The sequence below is a fragment of the Stegastes partitus genome, unplaced genomic scaffold, assembly GCF_000690725.1.
Source record: "Stegastes partitus isolate 25-593 unplaced genomic scaffold, Stegastes_partitus-1.0.2 Scaffold104, whole genome shotgun sequence".
NCBI classification, from domain to species: domain Eukaryota; kingdom Metazoa; phylum Chordata; class Actinopteri; family Pomacentridae; genus Stegastes; species Stegastes partitus.
Genome location: NW_007577835.1, coordinates 187,858 through 198,467, shown reverse-complemented (window position 1 = coordinate 198,467; position 10,610 = coordinate 187,858). Strand labels below are relative to the sequence as shown.

The following is a 10,610-nucleotide window of genomic DNA, read 5'->3' as shown; positions in this document are numbered from 1 at the left end:
ACCTAGCCACGCTATGGGTCAACAGTCACTGCTGAGGACAATAAGGGGGAGCATCTGCTTTGCACATAAATGCTCAGATGATTTACTTCTTTTCCATAACTTGTGCATTTGGGAGGCTATGAATGTATACGAGGTGTGTCAAATAAGTTCCAAGACAAAAGATATATTTCAAATCCAAACTACAAACTACAAGTTTTCCCCTTCGAAGTAATCCCCCTGGAGTCTAACACTCTTTCCCAGCCTTCTCTGCCACGCCGCCATGCACTCCTGGAAGGGTTCTTCCAGGATCCTCCACAGCTCCATTGTCACAGCCATCATGATGTCGTCCACGTCTTCAAAACAGGTCCCCTTGATGACCCCCTTGAGCTTGGGGGAGAGGAAACAATCCCACGGAGCCAGGTGGGGTGAGTAGGAAGGTTGCTCCAGCACGGCCATGTTCTTCTCAGCCAGAAACTGTCGGATGCTCAGCGCATTGTAAGCAGGCATGTTGTCATGGTGAAGCAGCCATGGCTTGTCCTGCCACAACTCTAGCCTCTTCACTAAACAAAGCAAACGCTGCAGGATCTCTTTGTAGACGTGCTGGTTGATCGTCTAGAGGGGAAAACTCGTAGTTTGTAGTTTGAGTTTGAACCTTTCTGACACACCTCATATGTACGGGCGTAATGAAAAGTCACTTTGATGAGGTGAGTAAACACCTCGTTGGTACTCACTACAACGCATTCAAGAGATTGAGTTTTTGAGGTATTGTCTGCCACAATTTGTTGAATTTAGTCATCTTATTTCCTCTAAAATACATTGGACCCAAGACGTGATCGCTCACCCCTGGAGGAGGTAACTTGGAGGATCTACCGTTTGAGAACCCCGTCAGCTGGATGGAATATAGATTACAATTTAAACAGCGTTTCTGTAATGCTCTTCCTTGTTGAATATTTTTGACAAATGTGTTATGTATAACGTATCTATAAGGAATCTAATAAAATTGTATGTATTTTATTGTTTGGAACACATCTGACTTAATATTGGTATATGAAACTGCAGTATGTCTAAGGTGCATGGTAGTTCTTGTCATTTTGTTTGAAGTGATTTGATTGTCTGCTGTCACTGGTTTTGAAGTGGTGGAAGACGATTATGTAATCATAATCAGATGTTTTTTTAAAAGGAGTGGCCTAAAAAAAACACACCAGTGCTTTTGTCCTACTAGGACTGCTGAGGGTCAAAATGTTGTCCAAATTAAAGAAAAAATATATATGGAGTCAGAACTATTTCTTCCAACTCCAGAGTTTTCTTCCAGTGATCAGTACCTCACTACAACTCCGTGTACTTTTTTCCTAATTATCTGTGAATTAGCACCCTCTGCTGGTGACACTGAGTGAATAGTCACTTGGTGGTCAAAAAGTCTGCTCGACTGATGCTAATCGGCCTGTAAATCCCTGCTCAGGGGCACGTTGGCAGCTGCTGTTAAATCACTAGTTTACTAAGCATGCAAAAACCTTTCCAGCTTGTCTTGACTCTGAATCAATGACCTTTAGTCTGTGGGGATCTGTTGGCTGCTCAATGGTACAAATTGTCTGGCTGGCGTTAAAAGATTTCTGTACAAAAATATACAGAGAGATTTTATCTTATTATTTTTCCTTTTTACTCAATGCAGAAGTTTTCCCGATAAAGACATCAGAGCCCCAACTAAACTGTTTAAAAACTACACCTTGAATTTTGAAGACTTTTTTGTGGTCAGAAATGACAGATGTACAACATTTATAAGGCACTTCATTTAGCTTTTGTTGTCATTATTCCTATTAATAAGAACATAAATATTAAGACAAAGGAAATAAAAGGATCAATTTTTGTCTGCTTTCCAGCACCATGTATTGTTTTACAGCTCTTACTTCAAGAAAATGACTATTCTTTTTGTGATCTTTGATTTATAGTAAATTTTCTGATGCTTTGATGCTGAAGTGAATAAATCACCTCCTGTATGAATCATACATCAATAACAATGTAAAAAAAAAAAAAAAAACTTACAATAAGCATATTTTAAAGTACTTACAAATAGGAGGCTGCTGATCCTGGTTGAAGACAGAAACATGTTTAAACTATTGCAAATAATGACTTTATTCACCATTTAATTTAATTTAAACAGAACTACATTTCAAGCAGAGCAGTTCGGGCTGTCATTTATGATGCCAATTGTTACGGCCCCTGGTGTTTTGTATGGTGGTGGATCATTTGAGAGCTCTGTACAGGGAGAGGGGCTGCAAGGTGGCGCAGTTGGTTAGCACTGTTGCCTCGCAGCAAGAAGGTCGCCGGTTCGCAGTTCTTTCTGTGTGGAGTTTGCATGTTCTCCCCATGCAGCGTGGATTCTCTTCGGGTTTTCTGGCTTCCTCCACAAGTCCAAAAACATGCTGAGGTTAATTGGTGATTCTAAATTGTCCGTAGGTGTGAATGTGAGTGTGCTTGGTTGTCTGTCTCTAAGTGTAGCCCTGTGATAGACTGGTGATCTGTCCAGGGTGTCCCCTACCTTCGCCCTAAGTTGGCTGGGATAGACTCCAGCCCCCTGCGACCCTAATGAAGATTAAGTGGTGCATAGATAATGGATGGATGTACAGGGAGAGGACCGGCATGAACACTGCTGTAGCTGGCCGGAGAGAGTGCAGCCCCAGCTGCCAATCATTGCAGCTGATTAGTCTGGAGCTCCAGACCTGGTTCTGGCCTGATTGGACCACCACCCTGTTCCCTCTATCCTCAGCCAGTCAACCTGCAACAGTCAGCACACCTGGAGTATAAAACCTCAACCAAACTCTCAGTCGGGGCGGCTCGGATTTAACGTGAACAGTTCGGCCTGAGTTTATGTTCACTGATTTTAGCAACATCCACTCCTTTTCTTTGTATTATCACCGTTTGTTTATATTCATTTATGTTGCTGAGCAATAAATTGCTTTACTCCAACCAACAACTGTTTTTTGTTACATCCAGCTGACCCTGGAGGCTGGATCACAGCACTAATGCAGTATTTACATTATTTGCTATGGACCTTGAATACGGGCAGTCAAGTGGGGAAAAATTTGGTAACAAGCATTGTTCTTTCATGCTTTCCCTTTGAAAAGGCTTAGAAAAATTAGCAAAACTGATGATCTGTTGACAAAAAACACAAACTAAAAAACTAAACCACATTTAGACAAGCCTTTATTGAGAAACCTAGCCCCTCTTGGTAGTTGCTTTTTAGAAGAAAAAAAAAGACTCGAGCATCCTCCGTCAGGTCTGCCAGCTGTAAGTATGAGAATATGTGCAACACTCTATGTTCTCAACTTGGTGACAATATATGAGTTATAAAAGTGATTTTAGGCCTTTCCCACTGTGTAAATCCAACTAAATTTTCTTTTCTAAAACCATTTCCTATAATATCTATTACTGCATATACTTTCCAAGCAGCAAACTGTACTTATTTATTGTTTTATTTTTTAATCAGAATTGAAGTTGAGCTCTTTAATTGTACAATTCCAACAATACCACACTCATGAATCCCATGAATTGGTTTCTGAAGGTGCCTCAGAGAGTAGCTGCACAGCTCAGACTTCAGCAGACAGGTGCAGGGGAGGCTAACCGTGCAGGTCCCGGGTCTTTACACCAGTGCCCTGCAGGCAAACTGTCAGTGGCACAGCAGAGCTTCCATGGACAGACTCAGGAACAGGAAAAGATGTAGACGATAAAGTTCGACGTTTGAAGTGGTTCAGCTCAGAGGCACAGCTCAAAGACACAGACACAAAGGCTCACGCTGCATCTTTCTCACTCTTTGTCCTGCACGCACATCCCTCACTCACATCCACGGCATATGAAAGGCAGCAAAACAGTGCTTGCAGTGGTTAAGAGAGATCGCATCTCTTGGTTTTTACTGTCTGTAGCATTGTTGAGAGTTCATTCATTCATTCAGTCATCGCCCTGTTTGTCCCAGCTGTGAGGTTCAGAATTATGTACATGTCGATACCAGTTATCAACAAAACAAGGAGTCAGGTTTGATGTTGGTTTTTTTGCTGGGTTCAAGTGACTGTCACTCTGAGCGGGATGTCAGAGGTCAGGTTTTGAGCATGAGATCTCCTTGTCCAGAGCCCCACTCTACAAAATCCACTTCTCCGCTGGAATGAGGAGGAGTGTCCAGAGAGATGCCCCGCCGCTCCCCAAACACCTTCTCCTGCAGCTCAATGATGTCATTGCGGATGTCGGCCATCATTAGCAGAAGGAAGTCGAAGGATCCGGGTGGTCCCTGGAGATGGATGAGAAATTGGGAAGCTGATGAAGATGACCTGCATGTTATATTTCACTGAGGCTGACAGTGAGTAAACATCGACTGAACAATCACACAAATTCAAAAAATAATACAAAGCATGCACTAAAGTCTTCTGTAAGTTAGGTCAGCCTTTGGTGTACAATGATAAAGAAAAAACAGATGGCGATAGGAAGGAGCTCATTTATGAACTTTATTCCCACATGTAAGATAAGGTGAAGAAGGGACAATTGTAAAAACAGGCGGTTGCAGCATTTCTCAATGGGCAGAGTCCTTGCTTTAAAATGTTTAATCTATAAAATCAACTTACTGGTGGACCTCTGGGACCTGAAGCTCCTCTGTCACCCTGCAGGTAGGAAACAGCACAAATACTACGTCAATGTGTGGACAAAGACAAAGTGAGTCAAATCAGGAACAGTCACTTATCCAGTAATAAACAACTTAACTGATCTGTGAGTTCAAACACACATCAGTAAGTATTTGCAAGTGCTACTGAAATGAAAAATGTTTGTACAATATAGTATGATTGTTACTGGGATTTCTTCATTAGCAAAGAATCAAAGAAACATGATGAAATTAGCTTTAGAACTGGTTGTATGTGATGTAGTCTGAGCAGCCATGTAGCAGCCTTTGTGAACTTTGTGAAGACAATACAGACACCATGTGGTGACTGCAGCTCCACACAAGCTCACATGCAGACAAAGCAAGAAAACACATATGTGGAAAATAAAGATGTGCTATGAATAGATACCTTTAATCCATCTCTTCCTGGTGCTCCGGGTGGTCCCTGAATGAATGATTAGAACATGGGTGTAAGAAGTTCTGCAAGCTTTTCAACACACTTGTTGCAAACATAGTGCAGCAGGCTTCCATCTGATCAGAGCAACCATGACAATGCTCATATTAGATCCATGCTGTCTTTTTACAGCATGGCAGTCTCTAACTACAGACCCTTTAAACAAGAGGCACGTTTGCATGTCACAATAGAAGAAGCATGGATGTAATTAAAACAGTGATGATGGCAGCAGGGTGGAGTTAACATTTGGATCTTAAAAATAGCTTTTCTGGGCTTTAAGTATGTGTGCACACAACAGACAGTATATAGTGTGCATTGCATATATAAATATATTCATAAGGTAAACCTTCATGGTTTAAAAACTGATCGGAGTAATAACTGACCATGCTTGCTGAGTGAGCCTGTCAACAGTCTTACACCTCTGTCGGAGTGATGTGTAAGCAGCAAGGCACAGTGGTGGCATCATGTCCAGCTCAATCGGCAGTTTAAAGCTCCGTCTTTGTTTCATGGGAGCTGTGACTGTCACATGTGTACTGTGACTGCACAGCTGATTGTGCATGTGTTGACATATGTGAAATAGTTTACTGATCAACCGAGACCTCAAGAAGCAAATTAGCGTCATGACACAATTAAGAGGAGCCTCAAAGTGAGCAATCTGCTAGTAACGAGATGATTTTTGTGTCTCCTCAAGGAAAACCTCATAAATCATCCTGTAGTTTTGTGATTTGGTGTCAGATTCGAGATGTGATGGACTGTCTTCTTGCTGTCTCCAATCAACCACTCCACTGTGACCTAAACTCTGTGATTACCCATAAATGACAGAGAATTTCTTTCTTACCACTGGCCCCCTGCGGCCTCTCTTGATATGCTTCAGATCAGGCTCTGGACCCATGGGTCCCATGTCTCCCCGTGGACCCCGAGGGCCAGGAGGGCCCCTCTCCCCTGGGTCCCCTCTCTTTCCTGGTTCTCCTGGGTGTCCTGGTGAGGACAGATGAATGATGTGACAAAGAGAAATTCTAAAACTGGAGAATGTTTTGCAGCAGAGTGACACAACAGAAATATTGTAGCGCAGATACAACAGAAAACACAACAATATCAGGCCCTGAAGATGACTAAAACTCACGTGTATCTACTTTTTGTTTTTTAGACCATTTGTATTCTGTGTGAGGCATTTCATTTTGTTTTATTCTTTGAAATTTTCTTTTAAAAAAGAAAACTGTACAACTCTTCATGCACAGACACCATGTGTAGTCAGTGGTGGATTTGATTCTGTCTTTAACATTCCAGTTATGTCGACTTTACCTGGGACCCCAGGAGCTCCTGGAGGGCCGGGTAGACCTGGAAGACCCTGGCTATCAGGACTTTTTCCTGCTCGTCCTAGAGAGGGTTTATCACTGCTGTTGGCCAGGCCAGGTACCTACAAACACAAAGAGGAAAGAATAAGTAAAGTAAATACAGAGGCAAGGAGCCTGGTTCTACACACTGTGTGGCTGTCTGCTGTTTGTGTGCTTAGTCACTTCACTTAAAATGGTCTGGTAGTTAAAAGACTGTAGTAAAGGCTTCCTGGTCCAGTCCTGTTTGGTTTATTTACTTCAAATTAAAGCTGTTACCTGGTTGGGTGACTGTGTGTTTCCCAGCCTGAGCTTTAACTGGAGCAGATTGTTTTTCATGTTCATAAAATCCTGACAGGTGAATGAGCAGGTACCAGCACTCATCAAAGTGTCCGACTTCCCCGATGAACTCACTGCACAACAAAACAAAAATGCATAATTAATTTTTTTCCCCATCTGGCGGCAGCGTGCAGTCTCTCAAACTGCACATTTGTTAATTATCCTTTTTGTTCATTTGGTTGTTATTCATTAGGGACAGATGTCGTATACACACATGAACTGAAAACTGAGCGTAGCAGGTTACAAAAGGCACACATTTAATCACACTAAATGTAAAAACGAGACATCAGTGCAGGTTTGTTGTTGATTTGATAACTCTCTGAAAAGCAATTAAGCTTGCAGCAAATTTCAAAGAATCACGTGCAAGTTACAGCATTTGTCTGAACAAAAACAGAAAGTTGTCTTACTGATGCTGTTTATGTGCTTTGGTCATTTCTTTGAATTCAGTTCTATTCTCTACCTCATACAATCTACACATACATGAGACACTTTGTCAATTAAGCACACTTAGTATCCAGCCACAGGGAAGCACAGAAACTTACGGTTGTGTACGGGGATGCAGGAGCGCTGGTCTGGTGCCAGTATGTATCCGCTACGGCAGCGACACAAGAAGCTGCCCACCGTGTTCACACACTCGTGGTCACACACGCTGCTGCCTGACACCGCACACTCATCGATGTCTGTATGTGTGTGTGTGTGTGTGTGTGTGTGTGTGAGGGACAGAGAGGGTGAAGAGATGTTATGTTCCAGTCAATTTAATTGAAATCTACTTCTGGAGGTTACTTTAAAATGAATAATGTTGACATACCGACACAAAATTATATTTAAAAGAAACTCAAAAAGAAAAAAGATTCAACTTATCATGTTGGCATCATTAATAATACAATGTAATTCATCTGTCATGTATTTCATCCTCACCCTTTTGACACGCTCAGACTGTTTGAACTGCTGCCATCAGGCAAACGTTTCTGGAGCATTAAAGGAGGAACCTCCAGAGTGATCAGCAGCTTCATGATCCGGATATGCAAACACTTCTTTATTTAATTGCTTTTAGTTATTGGATCCTATCTCATCTTGTTTGTACTGCTGTTGTATGCACAGCAAAATGACAATAAAGTTGATTTGATTTTAATTAAAGACAGCTTTAATATTTCTTTCACAATTTGGGGAGTTGTTAGTTAGTCTCTCTAAATCCATAATTGTAATCAAGAACTGTGCATAATAACCTTGCAGCAAGCTCACATTAACTTCAAATCTGCTGCATTGTTTCATGTTTCATGGCAACAAGGAAAAATGTTTTGCTGGACTAAACAGGAGGAGGGAGCTGTTTCACTAGTTTAGACAAATCCTGAAATATCATTTCCAGCATGTAAGTGCAGTTAAAGAACCCCAAAGGAAGTTATTTGCTTAAAGAATTTGTGTTTGCTTGGGTTGCTTACAGGATTAACAGACTGCTTTGAAATGGGTGAGAAATAGTCCATGCCAGCAGCAGACATGGTATTAAAGTGTTTAACCTGATGAGAGGGGAGTTTACTGACCCAGGCAGTAAGGGGATTTGTGGCTGCGGTGTCTTTCTCTGTCGAAGCGATAGCCGGGGTAACACGTGCAGACAACTCGTCCAAAGTTGTCGGTGCACTGCTGCTCGCAGGGCGACGCCGCGCACACATCCACACCTACACACAGACAAGGCAGACAGTCAGTGGACTGAGCATGGTTAACAGTTTTACTACCACGTCCATTCATCACAACTGGAAACTGACCATAAAACAGTTCTACTGCCAGGCTATCAACAGCTCAACAGACCCTCACTGATGGAGGACACATCGCAGTAGGAAAAGCACAGGTGGAAATAATAAAATGAGAGCTTGAGCTGAGGGTCACAATCCCACTGTTGTGGCCTAATGGAACACTTGAATGGAATGTAGACGTTATTATTGTTAGTACCTGCACCTGTACTTTCCCTGCTGCTGTATTACACCCATATGAATCACTATCATTTTGTGTCATTACTTACATGATATGCATTACATATTATTACACATACATTACAATATTACATATTTATTTATATTACACTGGTTATTTGCACTATTCTATGACATACATGTATGTATGTATGTATGTATGTATGTATGTATGTATGTATGTATGTATGTATGTATGTATGTATGTATTTGCACTGTTTGTTCTTCTTTCATTCTTCTTCTATCATTCTCCTTCTTCTTATTATATCTTTATTGTTTATTTTTACATCTTTTATATCCTATTTTTTTTATTCTGTGCTTGCACTATTCTTTTTTATATGTGTATTTTTAAACTTTTGTTTGCACTATTTCTTATATGTAAGTTTTTCTTTCTAGTATGTGTGTATCTCAGTGTGTACTGCTGCTGACAGCACTGAATTTCTCCACTGTGAGTTAAATAAAGACATATCTTATCTTATCTTATCTTATCTTATCTTATCTTATCTTATCTTATCTTATCTTATCTTATGGACTGCAGTTTTTGCATTTATACAATATTATGCATTGCATTGTGGGACTGTTAGCATGACACAGGAATATCACTGAGAGCATAATATGATCAAATAATATAATCATTATACAGCCGATATAATTATTATGGTAGAAAAGATTGTTATCATGACTGATACTTGCTCCAGTAACTGTCAGAATTCATTTTCAGTTCAACCAACATTTGGTTGGAAAAAATGAGATCTTTCCTCAGACTACAATAAACTTGGTTACATTTTGTGAGCCCACAAGAACCTTTTAATCATATTACACAGTTCTGGCGTCTGATCCTATGACTTCTGTGCCTCAGTTAGAAATACCACAGCACTGAACACTTTAACTTAAATGGGAAATAAGCACTTGTGTGTTTGACCAAAATTAGGCTTCATCATTGCTGTCGTGTGAATCAGCTCAGTTCAAATTGTACTTTATTGGGAGAAATGTGCTCCAGATTTAATTTACTTTCTGCTAGAAAAAGAAGGCAATGCTGCTTAAAAATGCTGAAAATAATAATTCAATGTCAGCTCAATTTTTAAACACGATATCAGTTAGGAAAGGTTTGTTTTTGAGTTCAAATGCATCAGTTGACTATTTCTTAGGCATCCTTCCTTCATAGGCTGCTACAGCCAGAGTGGAGGAACAGCGCCCTCTAGTGGCTGACACAGACTGAACGTCTTTGTCAGAATTGTTCACCAGTGCTTCTGATTATGGTTATAAAAGTCAAATCATTCATAAGTACCACAAATTTAATGTGGAAAATCACAACAAAATGTGGCAGCTGTCTGTGCCCCGACTGTTCCTTTTTTTCCCCCCGTTGTGCTGTTTTGTTCCAGTGCTCTACAATGTGCAAGTTATCTGAAATGACTCCTTAAACGTAATTACTCCAAACTGAGAAATGCTGACTATAATAAAAGAAAATCTGCACTGCTTCTGAGGTCAACATTAACAAATGTGTTCTCCAGATTGTGTTTTGCACAGCTTGTTCTCATCTACAAACTGGTTTAAAGAAGAAACTATATCAGATTATAAAAAAGTCAGACGTGAGACTTTATGAGCAAAACTTAGACGACAGAGTGATTGGTTTACCTACTTTCAGGTATGCACTGGCCCATCACAAACCTGAATCCTTCACAGCATTTTCTCCTGTAAGAAAGAGAGAATAATTGTTAGAAATTGTACTTCTACCACCATTTTCACATCAGCATGACCAGCCCTTCTCATGTCTCATGTCTGTACGGTACATATGATTCTGCAGCCAGATGTTGGGTAACTTAGCTTAACCTAGATTGAGGATTAGAAACAGGGGAACAGGCCTGACTCCATCCAAAAGTAAATCAATTCCACCTATGACCACA

General features: G+C 40.7%; 1 protein-coding gene across 1 annotated transcript; it reads right to left on the bottom strand.

Moving 5' to 3' along the window:
• Positions 1-3,162: 3,162 nt before the first annotated feature.
• LOC103354315 (collagen and calcium-binding EGF domain-containing protein 1-like) lies at positions 3,163-10,401 on the bottom strand. The gene is made up of 9 exons (XM_008277641.1): positions 10,346-10,401; positions 8,281-8,415; positions 7,285-7,422; positions 6,683-6,816; positions 6,375-6,489; positions 5,911-6,050; positions 5,028-5,063; positions 4,587-4,622; positions 3,163-4,255 (listed from the first exon to the last, which is right to left on the bottom strand). The coding sequence occupies exons 1-9, from the start codon at positions 10,365-10,367 to the stop codon at positions 4,067-4,069; spliced, it is 945 nt and encodes a 314-aa protein (XP_008275863.1). The 5' UTR covers positions 10,368-10,401; the 3' UTR covers positions 3,163-4,066.
• Positions 10,402-10,610: the final 209 nt, after the last annotated feature.

Excerpts from the sequence above, each read along its gene's own strand:
- LOC103354315 (XM_008277641.1), bottom strand. The coding sequence starts at position 10,367 with ATGGGCCAGTGCATACCTGAAA. Across the intron at positions 7,423-8,280 it reads CAAATCCCCTTACTGCCTGG|ACATCGATGAGTGTGCGGTG; the intron begins GTCAGTAAACTC and ends ACACACATACAG. Across the intron at positions 4,623-5,027 it reads CAGGAAGAGATGGATTAAAG|GGTGACAGAGGAGCTTCAGG; the intron begins GTATCTATTCAT and ends TCCTACCTGCAG.